The 25185-nt window shown below is 48.0% G+C and overlaps 1 protein-coding gene across 2 annotated transcripts in view; it reads left to right on the forward strand.

The window, feature by feature from the left end:
* Nucleotides 1–25185, forward strand: part of COPS2 (COP9 signalosome subunit 2) — a 470627-nt gene that overhangs the window by 356052 nt on the left and 89390 nt on the right. For both annotated transcript variants that reach the window (XM_086958269.1, XM_086958268.1), the window contains exon 11: nucleotides 21520–21602. In XM_086958269.1, the coding sequence (XP_086814395.1) occupies nucleotides 21520–21602 (83 nt within the window). The remainder of the gene's footprint in view (nucleotides 1–21519; nucleotides 21603–25185) is intronic.

Below are 25185 nucleotides of genomic sequence, written 5' to 3' on the forward strand. Positions count from 1 at the left end.
GACACCAGCCGGTGCCTCCCAAAGACCACATACCGGGGCGTCTTCCCACAAAGTACAAATGAACCCACGGTACCTGCATGGTCATGTCCCTCCGGCGCCAGTCAGATCACCCTCCACAAATCACGCCGCCCCGGAACCAAGCTGGGAGGCCGACAACGTGGCAGAGGCAACCGAGGCCACCGTGTTGTGTCTTTCTTGTAGGCTGGTAGTCCTGTCAGGCCTCCTCCTCCCTACCTCCCCACCCACTCTGTGCCAGGAGGGGGACCTCCGCCGTCCCCTAGCAGAAGGGCTCCCATTGCCAGGCGAAGATTCCGGTTCGTCGATGCCCAAGAGATCCTTCGCCACCTGAAGGGACCTGATCTGTTCAAGCCTGTTTTGCCATCTGAATATGATGCGGAATGGGTGGCCCCAGGAATAGGCGATGTTGTGCTCCCTCAAGAATGCAGTCACAGGTCGGAACTCGCGTCGCTTCCGCAGATTGGTAGCTGCCAGGTCCTGGTACAGTTGAGGGTGATGACCACGAAACTGGAGAAATGGAGCCTCCCGCGCCTTCCCCAGAATGCGCTCCTTCAACTGAAAGTCGTGGACGCAGACCAGGATGTCCGGCGGAGGTCCCCCTCCACGCCTAGGAAGCCCAACCCTATGGGCCCTGTCCATCTTGATTTCGCTAACTTCTTCGTCGCCCAAAATCTGTAGGAACAGCGCTAGGACATAGCCCCTCAGGTCGCCAGACTCCCCGTCCCACGGCACTGATCTGATGCGGATGTTGTTCCGCCTGGAGCGGTTCTCCAGGTCCTCCGCATGTGCCTGCAGGTCCAGGTTTTGTTCCGTTAGGCGAAGCGCATCTTGTTGCAACTGGTGTACATCATTCGCCACATTAAGATCATGGTCCTCCAAGGTAGCCACCCTCTCGCCGACACCATCCAGATCCCTTCTCACCTCCCTACGGTCTGATGCGAGTTGAGTCCGTAGTTCGGAAATGTCTTCCTTAATGGATGCAAAAAGCTCTGTCATAAATGCTTTGGTGGCTGGTGCCTCGTCATCCCTCGATGCAGACGAGGAACTCGCCCCCGGGGACGGCGGAGGCTGGGATCCCCTGGTTAGGCCATCCTTGCCATTCTTCCCTCTCCTTGGATTGCCCGCCATCTTGGGACTCCAAGGCTCCGGGAGGCTCCTCTGGTGGTCGTGCGCAGCCTCCCCAATATGTGTGAGGTCTTCAGAGCCAAGTAATGCCCACCGAATGTCGCCCCTGGGCCGGGCCTCCGAGTGTGCCCCCCACCGCCCGACCACTCCGTGCCTGTCCTCAGTGCTCTGGGGCCGTCTCAGCAATCGTGTACCTCTCTCCGCTGTTACACCTAGGCCTTTCGGTATCACCTCCCAGCTCTCTGCCCATCAGAGCGTAGGGGGCCCGCAAATGAAAGAGATCCTCGTTGCGCGGTCAACCCAGGCCTCCGCCGGTCCTCCCACTTGATGGCGCCAAGTGCGTAGCCACTCGCTGTGCCCCTGGCCGAATCCGCGACAGAGCCTAGGCCGTAATGGTGGCTCCCGGTCCCAGCGCCCTCGCCGCAGCAGCAGGGATGTTGTGGCGGCTCCACCACAGCAGCAGTTCCAGCCTGTCCCTGGCGCTCCTTGCGTTAAGACCACTCGTGGCCGCAGTCCGCCACGGGCCCCCCAAGATGACCGCTCCACAGGGTGAGTCACACCGCCCCCACCGGCTCTTCCCGCTTCTATGGCCCAGCCAGATCGAAGTTCCACTCCTGCGCAGCGTCCGCCGCGTGCTTCAGAGGCCCCCTCCGCTCTCCAGATCGGGGGCCTGTGCACTTCCTAACCCCCTCCAGGTCGCTCACCTCCGTCTGCGTCTCGACTCCTCTGCTCCGCCGAGCCGTGCTTTGCTCCGGCGAGCCTTTGGCACCTCAGGGCTCCGCACTGCACCGCACACCAGGGGAGGGGGGAGGGGGGGAAACCGCCCCTCGATAGCGCCGCCGTCTTCCCCCGGGCTCCGCGCTTGCAAGCGGACCCGGCCTCCACCTCGTCACGCCTGCCGCCGGCCTGCACTTCCGGTCCGGCGACCTCTCCTACGCCAGTCCGGGGTCAACCAGGCCTTCCTCCGCCGCCGTCTCCGCAGCGGTTCTCTCCCTCCAGACGGCTCCGAGGAGCGAACGCGGCCGCCAGGAGTCTACCCACGAGCACCGTCTCCTCTCAGCAATCGAAACCGCCGGGCAAGGCACGGTTCCGGGGGTGCTATACAAAGCTGTTCAGAAGTCGGCGCCGGAGGGACAGCAAGGTGCGTCTCACTCCGTCGCCATCTTGGCCACGCCCCCCACCGTAGTCTTTAATCAACTCATAGACAGGTCAGCACAATTCCACAATGTGGACATGCATAATGACCCTGTGGAGGAAGACTTCTTATTCAACACATTCCCTACTGCAGTAAAAAGTGTCAGAACACTTCCCATGTTAAAGGGAGTTCTAAAACACGCACCTGACCTATTTAAAGATACAGCCAGGGCACGGGTAATCAATCCCAGAATAGAAAAAAAGTATAGGGCGGCTCCTACAGACCCTACCTACATCAAAGGGCAGTTGCCAGTAGACTCACTGGTAGTGGCTAGCGCACGTAAAAGAGCCAACTCCCAGACAACAGGGGAAGCACCTCCCCCTGACAAAGAATAAAAAATACTGGAGGCATCAGGCAAAAGGGTATCAGCGCAAGCCTCCAACTCATGGAGGATTGCTAATACACAAACCCTACTGGCTCGGTACGACAGGGCGCACTATGATCAGCTTGAAAGCCTAATGCAACACCTACCTGAGCCTTTTAAAGCACAAGCTAATGATCTCATACGGGAGGGAAAATTCATATGAAACGCCTCCATCAAATGTGCGCTAGACGCAGCAGACACTGCAGCTAGGTCAATTAACACTAGCGTCTTCTACAGACATGCATGGCTGCGTATTTCCGGTTTTAAGAATTAGGTGCAGTCCACCATTCTTAACCAACCTGTCAATCAGGACTTTTTATTTGGCCCTGCTGTCGACACTATTTTGGATAAAATGAAAAAAGACACAAACTGCAAAATCAATGGGTGCATTGCAATTTCTGTAACATAGGGGCTCCTTTCGACGCTCCTCATACAGAGCAAATACACAAGGAAATACGTCGCAAACATCTACCTCATACAAAAGTAACACACAAGGTTCCTTCAACAAGAACACAACCAGAGGAGGTTACAGAGGTAACAATAATAAGGTAAGAGGACGTGGAGGCAACAACACCAGAGCCTCCACTCCCACAAAACAGTGACTTCATTACGCTACCTCTAGACCACTTAACACCGGTCAGAGGCAGACTCCAACAGTTCCTACCTGTATGGTACGCAATTACCACGGACAGGTGGGTGAGAGAAATTATCCAGTATGGTTATTGCCTAGAACTGACTTCTACACCATCGAACATACCACCCAGACATCGTCCTATGTCCACGGAACACATCACCCTGCTACAACAAGAGGTGAAATGCATGCTGGGAAAGGGGGCCAAAGAGCAAGTCCCTTTCCACCAACAAGGGACAGAAGTATACTCCCTATACTTCCTTATTCCAAAGAAGGACGGTTCCCTCAGACCAATATTGGACCTCAGACCCCTAAATCAATATATACTATCGGAGCACTTCCATATGATCACACTACAACAAGTGCTCCTGTTGCTACAACAACAAGATTTCCTAGCAACACTGGACCTCAATGATGCGTATTTTCACATACCCATCCATCCAGCCCACAGAAAATACCTCCGGTTCACAAAAGAAGGTCAACACTACCAATTCAAGGTTTTGCCCTTCGGGGATCCACGGCTCCAAGAGTGTTTACAAAATTTTTAGCGACAGTGGCAGCACATCTCAGGAGGCAACACATCCATGTGTACCCTTACCTGGACGATTGGCTAATACAAGCAAAATCGTACCAACAATATGCAGCACACATGTCTCAAACAATTCAGTTGCTACACAGCCTAGGCTTTTCAATCAACTACACAAAATCACATCTGCAACCATCCCACGTACAGCAATACCTGGGAGCCACTATAAACACCTCAGTGACAAAGGCATATCCAAACTCAGCAAGGATAGCCAGTATGCAGACAATCATTTGCAAATTCCAGCCACAACACTATGCCAGCTCAAGTCTTTATGCAGCTTATAGGCATGATGGCCTCCTGCATATTCATTGTCCCCCATGCCAGACTTCAAATGCGCCCATTACTGGAATGCCTAGCACGGCAATGGAACCAGGCTCAAGGACAACTAAAAGACCTTGTGTTGGTAGACAGTCGCGCTCACAACTCTCTGCAGTGGTGGATCCCACAAAACCTTTCCAAGGGGCGACTGTTCCAAGAGCCGGTTCCACAACTAATACTAACAGCAGACGCATCACTGACAGGCTGGGGAGCCCATCTCCTTCAATACACAGTACAAGGGCTCTGGACACCCAAACAGAAAAAGCTGCATATCAAACAACTAGAATTGCTAGCAATATTTCTAGCCCTAAAAACATTTCAAAAATACTTGTACAACAAGACAGTGTTGATCCGGACGGACAACATGACCGCAATGTACTATATCCAGAAACAGGGAGGAACGCACTCTCCGCAGCTGTCCCATCTGACACAAAGCATATGGAAGTGGGCGATTCCAAAAAACATTTTTCTCCTAGCAGAGCACCTTCCAGGGAAGGACAATCAGATTGCAGACCTGCTCAGCAGGCACAGCCAACAACTACACGAATGGGAGATTCACCCCCAAGTTCTCCAGCCATTCTTCAAACAGTGGAGTCACCCAGAAATAGGCCTGTTTGCCACAAAAGAAAACTCCAAATGCCAGTACTTTGCCGCCAGATTCCCACATCTGTTGTCTCAGGGCAATGTGACATGGATGAACTGGTCAGGCAGATTTGCGAACGCTTTTCCCCCAGCACCGCTGATCCCGCTGGTGGCACGCAAACTGCGGCAACACTCACTCACGCTGATCCTAGTTGCTCCCATATGGGCGAGACAACTGTGGTACACCACATTCCTAGAACTTTCAGTAGTTCCTCATCAAAGACTGTGCCTTGCACCCCATCTTCTAACTCAGAACCATGGAGAAATCAGGCACCCAGATCCCAATCAGATGAACCTAGCGATCTGGCTCCTAAGGTCTTAGAGATTGGATACCTTAACTTGCCCCCAGACTGCATGAACATCATTAGGGAGGCAAGACGACCAACCACACGTTCGTGGAAGAGATTTGTTATTTACTGCAACAATAACCAAATCAACCCTTTAGACGCTTCCATACAAAACATTATGTTACCTGCTACATCTACAAAGATGTAACTTAGCATACTCTTCCTTACGACTACCCTTGCTGCTATAGCAGCATACCTTCAAAACAGGCAACACCTTTCACTGTTTAGGGTACCAGCAATCAAAGCCTTCATGGAGGGTTTGAAAAGGGTGATCCCTCCAAGACACCCCCTTCCCCAGTCTGGAATCTAAATATAGTACTAACCAGACTTATGGCCCCTCCTTTCAAACCCCTAAACTCATGCGAACTACAATTCTTAACTTGGAAGGTTGCATTTTTGGTTGCCATTACCTCACTCAGAAGAGTGAGCGAATTACAAGCACTAACAATTCAAGAACCTTTCATGCAGGTACATGCCAACAGGGTGGTTCTTAGAACCAACCCTAAGTTCATGCCTAAGGTTGTATCCAATTTCCATATCAATCAATCAATAGAACTGCCGGTTTTCTTTCAAAACCCACAGTCAGTAGCTGAAAGAGCCCTACACACATTAGATGTAAAGAGAGCTCTACTTTATTATGTGGACAATACTAAATCATTTAGGAAAACAAAACAACAATTTGTTGCTTTTGCACCACAACACAAAGGAAACCCTATTTCAAAGTCAGGAATCGCCAGATGGATAGTTAAATGCATTCAAATATGTTATTTAAAAGCAAAACGCACTTTAACCGTCCCCCCAAGAGCACACTCTACAAGGAAAATGGGGGCATCCATGGCTTTCCTAGGAAATATTCCTCTTGAAGACATCTGTAATGCAGCTGCATGGACCACCATACACACTTTCACAAAACACTACTGTGTGGACGTTCAAGCAAAACAGCAAGCTGCTGTAGGCTAGCTGTCCTCAAAACTCTTTTTCAAACTGCTGCAGTTGGCACAGGTAGCCACCGCTAGAGGAGATACTGCTATACAGTCTACATGCACAGATATGAATTCAGCAGCCCACATGCCTCGAACGGAATATGCTACTTACCAGTATGCATCTGTTCTTGGCATGTAGGGCTGCTGACATTCATATCGCCCGCCCTCCTCCTCTGAGCCTGTCGCAGCTGCAGCATTCTCTCTGGCATGGCCATCTCTTACTTTCCTATCTCCATCTCTGCCACAGTGGCGAAAAACAATCTGAGGATGGAGAAGTTGCCCATGCGCACTGTAGTCCAGGGGAGGAGTCCCCTATCGCGTGATACTAAGAAGACTCTTCCAAGACAACAAAGTGCAATCATCCGGACCCAACACTAGGCGGCGATCTATGCACAGATATGAATGCCAGCAGCCCTACATGCCAAGAACAGATGCATACTGGTAAGTAGCATATTCCTTTTCAAACAGCTGGAACATCTACTTATTTGCCACCACTGTGGGAGAATACTGCTTGATAGTCTATCTAAAGCATGTGGATCTACTGCACACGTGACTCAAACGGATTATGCTACTTACCCAGTAAGCATCTGTTCTTGGCATGCAAAGTTGTAGATTCAGATGTGCCCTCCCACCTCCCGGGCACCTGTAGCTGTTGCAATTTTACATCATTTACATTACATACTCATGGACATCTCTGAACTACACTTTCTACATTCTCACCCTCTTGTGGGAAAACAATCTAACAAAGGAGTCGATGCCCATGCGCACTATCACCGAAAGGAGGAGTCACTGTACCTTTGACTGGAAAGACTTCTTCGAAGAAAATCAACCTACAAACATCTGGACCCAACTCTAGATGGCAGGAGTATACAAAGCATGTGAATCTACTGCTCTGCATGCCAAGAGCAGATGCTTACTGAGTAAGCAGCATAATCCTTACATCGCACCAAACAGTTCCGTAAATCACTCTTTTTGGCCTATGGCCTATCTCAGCAAGGCAATTCTTTATTTTTTTTTAAAACATATGTTATTGCCATTTATTACTCAGCAGTGCACATACACATTATTACGTATTCCTGTACCTTCCTCATGCCCCTCCAGAATGTCCTGCCCGGCCGGGCATCCGGTCTCTCCTCTTACCCTGTGGCTTCCTGCTGCATTGCTAACTGTAATTGACTCCATCCATAATAACATTCAAACAATTACTCCTCCACTATCCCGCCTCAGCAAGGCAATTCTGTGACTAAATTGACTATTGCCAGATGGATCTCTGCCACTATTCAGTTCTGCAATGCCAAAGCGGGCAAACCAATGTCTTCCACACCTAAAGCACACTCTATAAGGGCGATTTCCACATCTGCAGCCTTGTTTGCAGGCGTTCGTATAGAGATTTGCTGTGCTGCGACGTTTAAAACCATTCTTACTATACTTTCACGCAGCAATATTGCCTTACATCATCCCACTGCAGTGAGGCAGCTGTAGGACATGCGGTATTAGGCCATCTATACCAGTGAGGTGAACCTCAGTTGTTTCCCAATTTTTTCTTCTAACTATGCATAATATTTACTCTTTTTGCTGTTGCTAATGCATCTATTGTTGTTTTATACACCTATTTCTCGTGATTGTAATCATTATTTTATTCTTGGCTTTAACCCCTTTGCTGCCAAGCCTCAACCCCCCCACTCCCCCCCCATACCTCCCGCCACACACACAACAGTGCAACACTTCTTTTGTGGCTATTTGGGGCTTAGGCTACCATAACTTTTTGTCCACAGAAGGTAGCCGTAACAAATTTGCATCCTTTTTTCTAACATCCAGAGGATTGGGAAGATACCCAGGGTTTGAAGATTCCCTTGGAGGTGACGAAGAAATTGCCCAAAATACAGCTAATTTAGTTTGTTTTTTGGGGAAAATGGTAAAGTGCTGCAGAAGAAAGCATCTGATTTTTGCCCTGCCAATGGAATCAACGAAGAGATTGCGGTGCTAAAAGCACCATCTTCCCAGTGTTCAGGAACAGGCCGACTTTAGTCAGAAAACCAACTTTTTCTACACAGTTGTGGCATTTTACTGGTCCTATTTTTACTATTTTTTGTGCTTTAACCTCTTTCCAGTTACTGGTAGAAATGGGTGTGAAACCAATAATGGATCCTGGGAAGCTATACATTTTTGAAAACTAGACAAAATTCTGAATTCAGCAAGGGGTCATTTGTGTAGATCGTTCACTGCTTTCCTATAGAAAGTAACAGTTGTAATTATAAAATATTGAAATTGAGTTGTACAAAACAGTAATTGTGCCTACATTTTTACTTGTAACCTATGGCAGATTTTTTAAAGCAATATACTGTTACGTCACTGGTCCCTTATAATTTCGGGGATATATAGGGCTTCTAGGTTCCCCAAGATCCTGAGGTACCCAGAACCAATAACTTAGCTGTACCTTGCAATGGTTTTTCATTGTGTACCGGATATAGAGCAATTCATTTGATAAAATGTCAAGAGTAAAAAACATAGGTATCAAGGAAGCCTATGTTTATCTGAAATAGGAACTAGTTGTGGAGTTTAGATGTATTGGTTATTAGCACATCTCTCAATTTGTGTGTACCCATACTAGCATGTGAATTAGAGGGCTATTTTCTAAAAGTCTTCTTTTTTTACACCCCGCCTTACATTTGGAAGGCAGAAATGCATAATGAGACAACTGGTAATAACACTTGTTATACTATTTTGTGTTCCCCTCAGTTTCCTGATAAAAACGGTCCGTCACTTGTGTTGGTATACCTACTACCCGCAACAAGAAATGGCCTAAATGTACTGTGGAGACTGGAAAATTATTGACCTAGTGTTGCGAGGGAGTCACCTTTGATTTTGGTCCTGGCTCGGCAGCCGAGTAGGAAAACCTACTGAACGCAGACATTTCTGAAAACTAGACACACGGGGGGGGGAGGGAGGTCCAGGGAGGTGTGGCTTGCGTAGATCCCCCAACATTTTCTTAACCAGAATCCCCTGCAAATCTCAAATTTAGCACACAAAAAAAATCATTTTCCTTACATATCTGTGTGGGATCACAGATATGTGGGGGGAGGTCCAGGGAGGTGTGGCTTGCGTAGATCCCCCAACATTTTCTTAACCAGAATCCCGTGCAAATCTCAAATTTAGCACACAAAAAAATCATTTTCCTTACATATCTGTGTGGGATCACCATGCCACCACAAATTTCCTACCACCCAGCGTTTCCTTTGGTCTCCCATTAAAAATGATACCTCATTTGTGTGGGTGTCCAATGCAGAGTGAGCCTAAAACTTATATAAAAGAACATAGCGCTTAGAGCTTGTTGTGCTAACCCCTCAATATCTACGTATTTGGCCCACCCACACAAGTGAGGTATTATTTTACTCTGGAGGTTGAGGGGAACGCTGGGTGTTAGGAAATTTGTGCTGGTGCGGTTATCCCAGACAGATATGTAAGGAAATTGTGATTTGGAAAAAAACAAATGTTTAGCTGCATTTGAGACTTGCAGGGGATGTTTCACTAAACCAAGACTGCGTATCAGAGACTTCTGAAAGTGAACAAATGTTATCTTTGACTCTGACGAACAATCCGTAAATACAACAAAAGCATTGAAGGTTGATAAATGAAATAAATAGATAGCCACCTTCTTATACCAAACGTATGCCTTAAGAACAGCAGTGTAAGGTTCCAACCTCTGATCCACTCAAGCTATACGTGCACACAGGTTTGCGCACTTAAGCAACCCGACCCCCAACAGTCACAGATGATGCACTTTTATCATGGTTGGTAGTCCGAATATAGACATCTCTCCTGTCAGAAAATTTCAGAGCAATTAGTTTATCGCTGCCTAGGGCACTGCACTGTCCTTTAAAGTGTTTTATTTTTTATTTTTACAAACAAGCTCTTTTGGGTAACCTTTACGGTTAGAGCCGATTGTGCCACAAGCAACAATATCCTCCTTGAACAATTCCCTTAACAATGGCACACCAGTGTGAAAGTTATCTACGTACAAATGGTGACTTTGTTAAAAGGTCCTATACCAAATTCCGACACAATTTTCTCTAACTCCAAAAGTGGACGAACAACCGGGTGGGGGGGGGGGGTCAACACTGGAATCCCTACTTGTGCAGACCCTGAAATTATAGACATATCCAGTACTACTCTCAAACAGCAAATACATCTTAATTCCATAACATGCCCACTTGCTAAGAATGTACTTCCTAAAAAACAATTAGTGCTTGAGCAGGATGAAAGACTCATCCACTGCTATTCCTTTCCGTGGCACCTCGATCACTGAAAATTGATCTACCAAGTGATCAAGGACAGGCTAAAACTTTAAAAGATGGTCACAATCAGGATGATCTTGTAGCAACACTAAATCATTATCAACAAAATTCAACATCTGAAGAAGAAGCAAATACTGATTACGACTCATGGTTGCATGAAACATTGCCATTGCCATTAAAGGATTAGTAGACCAATATGAAGACTGCAACAGCGTCCTTATCAGACCTATCAAAAAAGATAGACCCAAGAAATTCTTCAACTCATCCACATTTGTGGGAGTCCACCAGGTAGCTCTAGAGTGGGGCTTAGGTCTGGCACTGTTGTCCCTCAAATATGGTTCAGTATATAAATTAGTCTGCTCAACAATCTCATTCAAAAATACGTTGTCCATAAACAACTGAAGGGAATTTATAGGCAAAACATTCTCACAATTCACTCTACAACACTACTAAAGGCAGGCAACTTCTGCTGCACCATGTTTGGGTCAACCCAGAGTCCAGCACTTCAATCAGACTGCAATATAGATGCCACGTGCTGCACTATCAGCACACCAGTGCTTTCCCCTAAAAGCAGCACTTCATCCGCTCTGAGACTGGCTTAGTCAACAGATGATTCCTCTCTGACAGAAAATTAACTTTTGGAATCCTGGCCTTCCTCCTTTGCCTCGGATGCAGAGGCCGTCTCTCAAATTCATGGCCAGAAGAAGACTCAAAAAGCATGCCAGTAACCTGCTGAGCGGTCATCCTGCGACTAGCCATAATCCTTAGGAAGAAAAGTATCTTGACAAACAAGTCAACAATACTCAACACTGTAAAGAAAAAAACAAAAAACAATTAAGTGTGGATTTATAAAGCAAAAAGAAAAAGTGGCATGTAGCTGTTGCAAGATAAAGTAGATCACTACAAAGCACATAAAGACCTATATACTGTAATACAATACCACTCACTTGCCAGAGACCACTAGACTCACCAACACCTACTCTTCACCGACACAGCAAGCACTAACAATATCCCACTAGAAAAGAAAACAAAAGAAAATTACACATAAGGCAACACAATACACATTGTGCACAAATACAAGGAATGTTTCACTCACATTCAAACACAAGCTAAATACACTGCTATTATTACAGTATTTCCCAAAAATACATTCATAACAAATTCCAAGGGCAACTTCAAAATACAAGGAGAGATAAAGATAAAAATATATATATTGAAAAGTACAAAAATTGTTATTTATTGATAATGGTATATTCAGTATTTCATCATTAAAACTAGAACAAACCACATACACCCCACATCCATCTCATCATTCATACTCAACAGTCACAATGTATACATGTACAGGTATGAGCAATACCTGAAAAATCATAAGTCAAAGCATTATATACATGTTCTGATATTTTATATTGCCATTGTGGTGTTTATTTTAACAATTTCTATAGATGGACCTTGTATACAGGCTTTTGGTTCATAGGTATGTATGTGTCATGAAGTGGCTGCAACTCCCGGAGATTGAGAAGAAAGGAATAAGAGAATAAAAAAGAAGGAATTCTTTAAACCGACTTCCTTCAATTACTGTGTTGGTTACTGCCTTTAATACAAGTTGGACTAATGTGTGTACCTCGGCATATGTGCATGTACCTGTAAATCTACAGAGACGTTTCTCTCTAGAGTGTGTCTCTGTTTGGGTGGAAGGAGATTTATTGCCTGGAGAGCGCCACACTACTCTATACAGATGTCCTTACGACACTCTGGCTGACTCAGTAAATAGATGTGCCATCGCAAGGGGGCATTGCCACCTCTATGCTCTTGTGTGAATCAATTTAGATTTTGCACCTGTATCCGTAGTATCTGGCGGCAGAAATGATTAATCTTTGGCCCCTTAAGAATTCCCAGAGTTAGAGAAGGGAAGCCGGCATAAACTGTGACAGGATAAATATCTGAATAAGATTAGGGTTCGAAATGGTTTCATGTATGTGGCCTTGCAAGAGGATACTGGACCTCAAAGGAGAATATTGGATATTAGGTTATCTGTCCCAAGTAATGAGACTCCAGACTGAACTATGAGATACAGATGAGGCCCTTCCTTCAAGTGAAGGGCATTGTTGTAGTGTTCTTTATAACCACCATTAGAACTCGTGCGGCCATCACCTATTCAGAAGACCATTGAGACTGCAGGTTATCAGGTGACTCATAGTTTGTATTCTTAGCCAGTGCATCCAATTCCTGCAGGGTGTGTTTGAGTGATAGATGAATAGTGTTTTTGTATCCTAAATGTAGGCCTTAATGGATTTGAGATGAGGTTCAGGGTTTTAGTCAGTGTAGCTGGATTCCACAATTGATACCTCTGCTGTGCAGCTGCTGCCATCCACGGAATAGCCCTTGGCATTTTAAATAGCTAAGTTGTAGCAGGCATACCCCAGCAATGAGGTAGGTGTGGGAATTGAATTTAAGTTCTTGACCCTGCCCAACTATTGTGTAACAAAATATGCTACCATCCTTTTTTCACAGTAGATCATCTACAAGGATCTGCCATTTAAAGTATTTTGTAATACATGTTTGTAAAATAGGCAATAGACCCAGCTTCCCTTGCTCAAAACAAATTGCACTACCGTTCGATATCAGCATAGCAAAAGAAAGTTCAATCAAAGGAACTGCTTCAGATTTAAGAAAAAGTATGCTGTGTTGCGGAAAAAAAATTACAGCAACAAGATTAGGCCTGTACTGTTTTCAGAAAGCACACCTAACCCAAAAACGTCTCCGACTTTCTCTCACTTGCACAATGTTTCTCTCTCCTTGTCTTTTCCTTACCTTCAAAGAGTGGCATATAGCTAGGCATATGCTCGAATGGCTGGCTCCCTAGGAGCAGTGCCATTTTGGGCCTCCCCCAACTTGGTAATGGGGTCATAATTCATGGTTCTGGGGACAGAGGGAACTCAACCCAGAGACTGCCTAGGCAGGTGCTATAGCTCTGGCCCTTTTTAATTCTAGCAGCATATACTGTCTATACAATTTGGAGGACATTATTCATTTGTACTGTACAATAATACAGGAAAGCAGGTTGCAGCATGGTCAGAATTGTGGGCTGGGGCTGACTGCGCATCTCAATTCTCACGAGATTGGACTTGCATGGGAGAGTTATCACTTTAAAAAGGAACATTTTTGTCCTAAGAAGACATTGACAATCTGCCTAGGAATTGAGCACTTCATAAATTCCCAGAAAAATGTATGACTGTATATTGTATTTCTGTTATCTAATACAGATCGATGAGTATATGATGCTTATCTTGCACACTTTAACTGGTATTTTATGTTTAGATGTGCTCATAATCCGGGTGTGGATCAAATCATGTAAAAACTGTAAAGTAAATCAATTTTCTACAGTCCTTTGATATTTCATACGATACATTTGACTGTGTAAATGAAGCTAGTGTTATATTGCGACATGAAGCCTATGCTGGGGTAGGTTTTACAGTAAAACTATTGAGGGTCGAAAAAGAAAAAAAAGTAATGTCAAAAATGTTTTCTGCTGGGAAAAAAATAATACAAAATTGTGGCTCCCAAAAAAAACGAAAAATGGTGTGCTTTATTGGGCAAAGGTAAGTTAACTGGAAGCCGAGCAAGGGGGCATCTTCCTGTTATAGTAGAGTGGAGGTGGAGGCAGGGAACCCGTAAGGGGTTTTAAGGATTCAGGGAATGGTACCGTTAAGTGGTACTAAGTGGATGGTATGGTTCAGGGATTGGCAGCAGAAAGGGGTTTTTAGGGTTCAGAGAAGGGTAGCATATAGGGTTAGTAAGGAGTTTTTAAGTTAGGGAATAATAGTGTTGGGGAGTAAGATTTTCTTTTCAGTTTCAGATAAGGGTGCGTAAATTGTTAGTATCTGAAAGAGACATGTTAGTGATAGATTCCTTACCTTAGAATATCCCCAGGCGTCAGACTGGATCCGGAAATGTTTGCGTAGCAGTACCCTTGCGCATCGGTAGGCGTCGTCTGCGGCTCCGCGTCCGTCGTGGGCGCCGTGATGACATCGTCGGAGTACTTAGACGCCGCCTCCGCGTGCTGACGTCAGTTCTTCTTTTTTCCGCGCCAGCAAGCGCAGTTCTGGAAAAAGCAGTACTTCTAGTCACTTTTTGGATCATTTTGATCATCTTTTCGAAGTCGAACGACTCTAATCGGTGCCAGAAGTGTGGCTCACTGGTTAGAGCAGGCAGACCCTGAAGCAGAGGTCAGACCCGGGAGCAGGGTTCAATTCCCGACGCGGCAGGGTCTTGAGCTCAAATGTCCATGGACTCGATAATTCTCGCTTCGGTGCCTGACCTAATCATGGGTTCACACTCTGCAACTCTGGGCATTAAGCTTGCTTAATCTCCATAACGGCCCCCCGCGGCGCGATGCCTGGCTTTCACCTTGGGGATGCCCTGTAGGGGCTATCTCACAGGGAAAAGCCAGGACGGGTTCCCAAGGCAAGCGCGGAGATACCCCTTCGGGGGTCTATTCTGGCGCTATATAAAAAACATAATAATAATAATAATAATAGGGAGGCCTGGATATAAGCACTGCGAGGCTTGCGATCGCACGATGTTGGTCACGGATCGTCACCGTCTGTGTCTACTCTGTCTCGGCGTCGACCATGACGACAAGACCTGCCCCGACTGCCAAGCCCTGTCTTCGAAAGCCAGGCGGGAGAGGTCCCGCAGGCGACTCGAACTCGGGCAGTCGGCCCCGCGCCGCGAGAGGTCCCGGTCCCACGGGAGGTCGAGGGACAGGTCGCGGGGTCGGAGCCACCAAAGCTCCGAGACTCGGCACCACTCCTCCGGGTCGAAGTCGTCATCCGGTAAGAAACACAAGAAGTCAAAGAGGCGTCATCGCTCTTCTGACTCCCCCCGACGCGGCCGGGGGTTCGGGTGGCGCCGCCCACGCGGCTCCGTCGGAGTCGCGGACGCCGCGTCCAGCTCCACACCCTCCGGTCCCTGGGCGAGAAGCGACGCCGGAGGAGATCGAGCGCTTCCTCATGGCCATGAGGTCCCTCTCTCCTCCGATGGGCTCCGTGGGGCCTTCGGGCCCAGCGGACCCGTCTGGGGCCCCTAGCAGGTCGGGGGCTTCGGCCCCGTCGAGTACTTCGGCCCCGGCGCCGCAGGACCCCATGGGACCCGCTTCGAGAACCGGGTCCTCGGGCTGCGCCGTCCCCGATGCCTCCGGCGTCGGAACGGCACCGCTTTAGACGCCGCTTGGGGAGTTTACCTTCTATGAACCAGCCTCATCGTTTGATGACCCTGACTATCAGGGGATGGGTGACGAGGAGTAAATGTAAATGTACATGTATTTATATAGCGCAAATCGCCCACATCGCAGGCATCTATGCGCTTGCTTAGGGAACCCGTCCAGGTATTCCCCTGTGAGATAGCCCCGGCAGTATTGGGAGGGGTCTGAGAACCCTCTGACCAGAGAGTGTCAATCTCAAGAGGACTGGACAGGTGGACTTGGGGATGCCAGTGGTCTGGACACCTCACCAGACACTGCTTTTGTCTCACCTCCTACCGTGGCTTTTGATGTGGTGTTGATGAGGGCTGCCAAGGCCTTGGGTCTTGAGCTCCCCGTTGCGGCCGTGAGGACTAACCTCCTCACTGAGGTCCTTAAAGCGCAGTCATGCCCGACAGAGCCTCTGCTGCCGTTTAATGAGGCCTTGTCCGACGTTCTTTTGGGCACTGGGTCTAGGCCCGCTACGGGTTCGCCCGTAGATAGGAACGTGGCCAGACGCCGGCGCCGGGCGACCCATTTTTCCTGTCCACCCACCCCACCCCGACAGCCTGGTCATCCAGGCATCTACTTCCCAGACCGCATTCCCGTCGGCTCCGCCAGACAGGGAATTCAAGAGGTACGAGCAGTACAGTAAAAAGATCTTCTCCTCCCTTAGTCTGGGGTCCTCCAACACCGTATGCCTCTTGGGCCGCTACACCCACTCTCTGTGGGATACGGTTGTGGAAGTGCTGCCAGAGTGTCCGTTGGAGGTACGGGCCAAACTCGGCCAAGCCCTTGTGGAGGGCCGGGATGCAGCCAAGTATTCTATCCGGTGTGGGCTGGATACCACCGACTCACTAGGTAGAGCGATGGCAATGACGGTGGCGATTAGACGCCACGCCTTGTTGAGGTCCGCCAACTTTTCGGCCGATGTCCAAAACACACTGATGGACATGCCGTCTGAGGGCTGTCGCCTTTTTGGCGTCAAGGCAGACCATGCGCTTGAACGCTTTAAGGACTCCAGGCCTACGGCCAAGTCCTTGGGCCTCTCGGCCCCACGCTAGCAAACGGGTGCTTTTCGCTACTTTCGTGGCCAAGGAAGGGGCGCCCCCACACGTGCTGCCAGCCACACACCGCAGTCTACCATCTAGCGCGGTGGCGGCCGTGGAAATCGCCGTCGAGGCGGTCGGGGACAACGGCGTGGCCAGTCCACACCCTCCCCCGCAGCATCCGCCTCTAAACCCTCCTAGTCCGTGCTTTTCGGCCCACGTGACGCCGGTGGGGTGCAGGGTTCGCCATCACCGCTCTCACTGGCGCACTGTCACTTCGGATAGGTGGGTGCTGCAGATCGTCCGAAGGGGCTACTCCCTCCCCTTCGAGACGACCCCCCAAGCCATGCCACCGCAACACCACCGCGTATCGGGGATCATTTGCGGCTTCTGCAGGAGGAAGTTTCGGCCCTCTTGGCCAAGGGGGCATCGAGCGCGTTCCTGGGCCAGAAGTAGGACGTGGTTGCTACTCCCACTACTTTCTGGTACCCAAGAAGGGCAAAGGGGGCCTACGCCCTATCTTGGACCTACGGAACGTCAACGGCTTCCTCCGGAAGGAGAAGTTCAAGATGCTGACTCTGTCTCAGGTCTTAGCTGCCCTGGACCCAGGAGACTGGATGGTAGCGTTGGACTTGCAGGACGCTTATTTCCACATCCGCGGCCCACCGGCGTTACCTGCGGTTCACGGTAGGCCACGAGCACTTTCAGTTTACCGTGCTCCCCTTCGGCCTTACAAGCACCCCACGGGTGTTCACGAAGGTGATGGCGGTGGTCGCAGCTCATCTGCGCAGGTTAGGTGTTTGTTTTCCCCTACCTCGACGACTGGTTGTTGAAGGCGGGCTCGCCCCAGACAGTCGTCGGCCACCTCCAGACGACGGCAGACCTCTTGCACCAGCTAGGGTTCTCCATCAATGTGTCTAAGTCACACCTGTGCCCCTCTCAGAAGCTCCTGTTCATCAGAGCGGTTCTCGACTCGGCGCAGTTTCGGGTTTACCCACCCGAACAGCGGGTTCGGGATATACAGGCTCTGATTCCAATCTTTCAGCCTTTATCCCGAGTTTCGGTCAGGTTGACGCTGCGGCTTCTGGGTCTGATGGCTTCCTGCATCCTTCTGGTGCATCACGCCCGTTGGCGGATGCGGGCTCTGCTGTAGGACCTGAAGTTTCAGTGGGCCCAGCATCAGGGCAACCTGTCCGACCATGTCCTGATCTCGGAGGGCACTGCGAGACAGCTGCAGTGGTGGACCGCGATTGGGTCAGCGGCAGATCCCTCTCCCTTCCCCAACCGGAGCACGTAGTTGTGACGGACGTGTCCCTCCAGGGCTGGGGAGGCCACATGGGAGAGGCGGAGATCAGAGGCCTCTGGTCTCTGGCGGAGTCCCGGCTCCATATCAACCTTTTGGAGCTGGGGGCAATTCGTCTAGCACTGAAGGCATTCCTCCCCTCTGTCCGAGGGAGTGTAGTGCAGGTGTTCACGGACAACACCACCGCCATGTGTTACTGCAACAAACAGGGCGGGGTGGGGTAGTGTACCCTCTGCCAGGAGGCTCTGCGCCTCTGGCAATGGCTGGTACATCAGGGCGTGACCCTGGTGGTTCAACACCTGGCAGGTTCTCTGAACGCCAAGGTGGACGAACTCAGCCCCTGGTGCATGATGGATCACGAATGGCGTCTGAACTCGGACGTGGCACAAGGTCTCTTTCTGCAGTGGGGAGAGCCTTGGTTAGATCTATTCGCCACCGAAGAGAACGCGCAATGTCATCAGTTCTGCGCGTTGGAATTTCCAAGGCGGCACTCGCTCAGAGACGCTTTTCGTCGCGAGTGGAGTTGCAGTCTGTTGTACGCCTTTCCGCCTATACCACTTCTGCCCAGAGTGCTGAAGAAAATCAGGTGCGACCGGGCACAAGTCATCCTTGTGGCTCTGAACTGGGCACCAAGGTACTGGTATCCCGAGCTACTCAGTAGGTCAGTCGATCTCCCGGTTCGTCTGCCTCTTCAGGAGGACCTTCTGTCGCAGCAGCAGGGGACGGTCCTCCACCCGAACCTGTCCAGTCTCCACCTCCATGCTTGGAGATTGAGCGGCGCAGTTGAGGCCATTTGACTTGCCTCCTGAAGTCTGTAACATCATTCTGGCAGCCAGGCGTCCCTCCACAAAGTCGGTATACGCCTGCAGGTGGAACAGATTTGTGGCATGGTGCACAGCAAAGGCTGTGGATCCTCTCTCTGCCCCTCTTTCTGAGGTTCTTCTCTTTCTTCTTTCTCTTGCCCAGCAGGGCTCTGCTCTGGGCACTATCAAGGGCTATCTTTCTGCTCTTTCAGCCTTTTTGAGGCTGCCTGATCAACCTTCTTTGTTCAAGTGCCCTATTGTTAATCGATTCTTGAAAGGCATCACACATACGTTCCCTCCTGTTCCCTTTGTGATGCCTCAGTGCAACTTGAACTTGGTTCTTACTTTTCTGATGTGCACTCCCTTCAAGTCACTTCACAACTGTCCTCTCCGCCTTCTTACTTTGAAGACTGGCTTCCTGGTAGCCATCACCTCTGCCAGGAGAGTGAGTGAGCTCCAGGCTCTATCCTGTAAACCTCCTTTCCTTTCGGTCCATCCGGACAAGGTTGGGTTGCGGACAAGGCCCTCTTTCCTGCCCAAGGTAGTCACAGCCTTCCACATCGGGCAATCCATCACCTTGCCCACCTTCTTTCCGCCTCCGCATCCCTCGAGAGAGGAAGAGAGGCTCCACCGTCTGGACCCAAAACGTGCGCTCTCTTACTATCTAGATCGCACACGCCAGTTCCGGGTGGATGACCAACTCTTTGTTGGTTACGTGGGCGCCAAGAAGGGAAAGGCGATACACAAGTGGACCATCTCGCGGTGGATCATCTTGTGTATCCAGGCGTGCTACTCCTTGGCTAAGAAGGAACCCCCTGTTGGACTGAGGGCTCATTCCACTCGGGCCACGGCGACTACCACTGCCCTGGGCCGAGGAGTGCCCTTGCAGGACATTTGCCAGGCAGCTACGTGGGCCTCGCTGCACACGTTTGCAAGACATTATTGCCTGGACAGCCAAGTCCGGAGGGATGGCTTCTTTGGCCGTTACGTCCTCCAGGACTATCTGGTGTGATTATTGGTTCGCTGGGGTATCTATTATAATGTAAGGAATCTATCACTAACGTGTCTCTTTCAGATGCACAAGTTACTACTTGTGTAACGATATATCTGTAAGAGGCATTAGTTAGTGATAAATTCCTTACCGACCCACCCATCCTCCCCGTTCTGCGAACCGATATCTAGGGTTAAGGTTATCCCCTTTCAGGGTCCTAGTTTCAAGGCACCAGTGTTGGTTTTTAGTATAGCTCTGCGTTTCTGGTGCGGAAAAGCTGTGTCTAAGAACTGACGTCAGCACGTGGAGGCGGCGTCTAAGTACTCAGACGAGGTCATCACGGCGCCCACGACGGACACGGAGCAGCAGACGACGCCTACTTACGCGCAAGGGTACTGCTACGCAAAAAATTCCGGATCCAGTCTCACGCCTGGGGATATTCTAAGGTAAGGAATCTATCACTAACTAATGTCTCTTACAGATATATCGTTACACAAGTAGTAACATGTGCAATACGTTTTTAACATTCCAGGAAGGCTAGCTTTAAAGGGTAGCAAGAGGAGGGTACGGTTCAGGATGGTTATCCTTAAGGGATAGTTGGGGGGTTTTAGAGTTCAGGACAGAGTAACTTCAAGGGGTGTAAAGGGATTTTTAGTGTTCAGGTAAGGGTAGCATTAAGGGGTACTTTCAGGCTGCTAAGGTATATTTAGTCAAATAAAATAATGCATGTAATAAACTTTTAGAATTCAACATTTTTCAAATTGTCATAGATAATAACAAAGAACATGACATTACCTCGACAATTTCAACTCTGTTTTAAAAGTAACTTTTACTGCTTACACTTCTGGGAGACTGAACATGTGTAGGTTACAATATTTTCAAAGGTGTCTTAGATGTTGCCTCTTGATGGCAATATTGTACTGTCTAGATCATGGGAGACTCTCATAGTAGATGATTTGAAGCATATTCAATATTAGTGACTTTCAGTTGAACAACCTAATAGCATTTTTTCAACTCCTCAACATTTAACGTTTTGCGTCTGCACAGAATCTGAAGGCAAAGATAGACTAAACAGACTTTTTATTTTAAATTTCTCTAAATACCTCTAATGTTTAGCCCGCCAGATATTTAACATCCTTGCAGTTTTACTCTATATGATCGGGCAAGTAGTCCCAATTGTATCAAATTGGGAGTAACAATACAGACATCTACCTGAGTATCCACCTTCAATGTTATCAGCATTAATATGGCACTAGAAGGCGCTGCACTGTACTTGAAGCCTAATCTGTGAATGTACTATAATATTAAAAGGCATTGCTTGATTTACAGAGATATCTAGCTATAAGGAAACCATGGCTTACAACAAATTTGACTAATGTTCAAAAATGTCATCACATTTTATCCCCCTTACATCTACCCCCATAGCAAATTAGATTTATTTTTCTAATACCTAAGAAATAATTTTTCTCCCACTACATAAACTTATCTGGAGTCCTGGTCATTCTGTTAAATTCTCAGATGAGTAGTTAGGTCCTTGAGAAATGTCTTGAAACTTTGACGTAACTTTAAAATGGATAGCCTCCTGATTTATCACGAGTTTGATTGTTTCTTTTTTTTTCTTTTTCAGAGCTTTTGCGGAACATCAGAACACAAGTGCTAATAAAGTTAATTAAGCCTTACACAAGAATACATATTCCTTTTATTTCGAAGGTATTTCATGCTAAAATATCAGCCACACATTTTGATACAGAGCTTTAACTAATGTGCTTTGTTTTATTATTTTTTGACTGTTCAGCTTACTTTGCCAGGTGCTTGATATGGCTGGCTGCCCTTTGGTCACACAACATGTCTCTTGTTTGAAACTCAACCCTCCAGCGTCTTCATCCTGCTATGAAGCGGGTTCCAGGCCTTGGAAAATTGGTTACAAGCATCTTCCTGCAATTAACATAGGTTGTCCTCCGTTTCTCCAAGGGTCCCCAAACGCATACTAATTGACATGGATCCTGTGAACTGGTCAGCGACCACTCTCATACTGACCTTTTCAGTCCTCATTGTTTTTAGACATTCCAGAGGTTATTTCCTACAGCAGGGAGACAGCTGTCACCAGAAGGGTTTGGCCAAACCTTCTGCTGGCCAGGTAAGAAGTCTAACTTTCCCAGTTAATCAAATCCGGTCCTAGAGGGCAAGGGTCCAAACTGGGGTGGTGTAGTGGTCAAAAGAACAATGGATTTAACCCAGATCTTTTGACTGGGGGAGAATGTTTGCATTGTCAGCATTCCGTCCATCATTTGTTTGCTGTAACGCTTTTGGCCCTAAGTTTGATGGGTATACCCAGACATGGGTCCCTTGCTCATTATGCCACTGGATTCAAGCTAGCCTGGATGAAGAAGGGTGACATACCCTGAAACTGGTCCCAGGATGCTTGTTTCTGGTCCAGGGAGGACCCGGCCTGGTAGTTTGGACTGGACTGTTCCCATGAGGCAGAAGGTCAAGACTGATTTGCGTATGGCTGAGTCCAAACTGGGGTGGATTTAACTCCGATCTTTTGACTGGGGGAGAATGTTTGCATTGTCAGCATTCTGTCCATCATTTGTTTGCTATAACAGTATCTATGGGCAGCAAACGCTACCCCAAGGAAGAAATGAAAAGTCTTTGTTTCTGGATCGAGCAAAAGCTTACCATGACTTCCCAAGCCAAGAAATTGTCAGCCATCTGCTTCGGCCTCTTTCACACCCTCAGGAGAGTACTGAGATGGCAGTCAAAATCCACACGTAGAACCATAGTTCAGGGCCTGATCTTGTCTTGCCTTGGCTATGCTAACTCTCAATATCTAGGCAGACCCACATCTATCCTAAATAGGCTTCTGATGATACAAAATGCAGTAGTCCGCAAGGTGCAAAACATGCTGAAATTTGTCAGTTACGGCTGCAAGAACCTCATTACACTGGCTTCCAGTGTAAAAAAGGATGCAATTTAAAGTGCTTTGCCTGGCCTACAAAGCAGCACACAAGAAAGGTCTACACTTATACAAAACGTATTGACAATCCATCAGCCTTCATGACATCTGTGATCTGCCTCTCAGCAACATCTTATTGTCCCCAACCTTGAAAAGGCTAGAGCCGGAAGATGTTCCTTCTCCATCTTTGTACCTAGGCTAATGAATGCCCTTCCTCTTCAAATTAGGAAAGCAGAATCTGAGCTGTCCTTTAGGAAACTGTTAAAGAACTTTCTATTCAAATAATTATGTTCCTTCCTTCCTTCCTCCCTCCCTCTGCACAGCGATGGGAAGCCTTTGTGGGTAGCCATGCGCTTTACAAATCCTAGATAATAAAATAGACTACTAATTTACTAGCTAGGCTTTTGCATGACACATCTATGTATTGTTCAGATTGTCTAGGGAGATATCTACACATGGTAACTAGGCCATCCTCTGCCTGTTGTAGTGATAAGCTGGCATATGGCTTGAGAAAGGTCATTAACCCCTTCACTGCGGCGGCTATTCCGCCGCAGTGCTAAGGGGGCGGGGCGGCCGCATGCTGGTGGCGGAACTGCTCCGTCATCAGCCCCGGTTGGGCTGTGCTCATGACAGAGCTGTTCCGTCATGGCCCCCCCCCGCTCAGTAGAACGCGCCACGCAGGCGCGAAATCAGCGCCGCGCAGTCGCGGCGGCCGGGCCATGACGGAACCGCTCCGTCATCAGCACAGCGCCACCTCAGCTGATGACAGAGCGGTTCCGTCATCAGCGTAGAAAGGGTTAAAAGGTGTGAATGATACTGACATCTCCTGACAAATATTTTTTATTCTCATTTTCATTCATTTTATAGAGCCAGTGAGCACACTTTAAATAAATGCTTATAAAATTGAGTCCAACATATGCAACATCATTAATGCATTCCTGTTCGGTAACGAAATGTAACAAAGACATTAGAAGAAAAGAGAAGTTGAGGGCGAAGGGGCATACCAGGATTTGAGTATAAAGAGGAAATAGCATCAGAATGGAAACTGTGTTGACCACAACCAGAATGAGTGGTGGACATAAGATGGTGGCAAGCAGAGGTTATGGGATGGGATATACATGTACATAGTGGAAGACAGACAAGGTGGTGCTCCGCCATTGATACATGTAAACATAAAACAAAACAAGCAGAATTTGTTGTGGATTCAAAAAGATAGCCAGCATAAAGAGGTTAGAGATGGGGGTACTAGGGGCAGAAGTAGAAATTCTGAAAAACAGTCTAATGGATGAATTAAATATGAATTGTAAGAGATAAGGGGGGGAAGCAAAAAGATGAAGTAGGTGAATAAATCATGAAACAAACAAAATAAGGGTAGTCTGCTAATGGAAGAATAAGTAACTATGGGTGGGTTTTCGAAATGCTAAAGTTTTGGAGAAGAGGTGTTAGCTACAGAAATATAAACTGAGTATAGCAGCATTGTGGCAACATGATACCCAAGCTATAGGATACAGATGGAGGGTCAGAGGAAAGGAGACCTAAAGAGAAAGGGGTTGAGAAAAGTACTATGGCCTTGTTAAAGTTTCAGATCAAGAGAGCACGAGGTTGGAACCCTGGGGCAGAGTAAAATGACCAAAGAGGCAGCAATAGAGGTAAGGTGAACAAAGGGTGGTAGTGACCACTACCTAATCAAAACTAAATGACAATCTCTGAGCATACTCCTGATCCCCATCCTGACAGCGGAGTCCGAGTACTATGTTTGACGCCCGGTGGAGCTTCTCTGTTCAGCTATTGAGGAGATCGGCCTTGGTTCATCCCCTGACCATCCCCTACCCAGCGTGACTTTGGGCACAGTTTTTTTCCCCATTTCCCTGTTTTGCTCACCCCCCACCACCCCCCCACCCCCCTTGCAACCCCCATCATATTTATGTGGCTCTGCTTTTTCCTTGTCTCCTATCTCTGTTCCTATTCAGCATTCTTTTGTTCTTTGTCTACTTCCTTCTCTTATCCCCTCTCACCTGAATCTTTCCCCTTGCCTGCTTCACTGCCTAGCCCCCTGTCCTTTTGTGCACTTAGACTAAGCACTCCTTCTCCCCTTTTTGGGGAAAGATCTTAGATATATGTTCGAGGCATGTGGGCTACTGAATTCACATCTTGTGCATAGTGTTGGGTCCGGATGATTGCACCTTGTTTTCCTGGAAGAGTCTTCGAAGTATCACGAGATAGGTGACTCCTTCCCTGTACTACAGTGCGCATGGGCATCTTCTCCATCCTCAGATTGGTTTTTTTTCGCCATTGGGTTCGGATGTTATTCCTCTACTCCAACTTCGGAACCAAAAC

This window comes from Lissotriton vulgaris, chromosome 2_1 (genome assembly GCF_964263255.1).
Source record: "Lissotriton vulgaris chromosome 2_1, aLisVul1.2, whole genome shotgun sequence".
Classification (NCBI taxonomy): Eukaryota; Metazoa; Chordata; class Amphibia; order Caudata; family Salamandridae; genus Lissotriton; species Lissotriton vulgaris.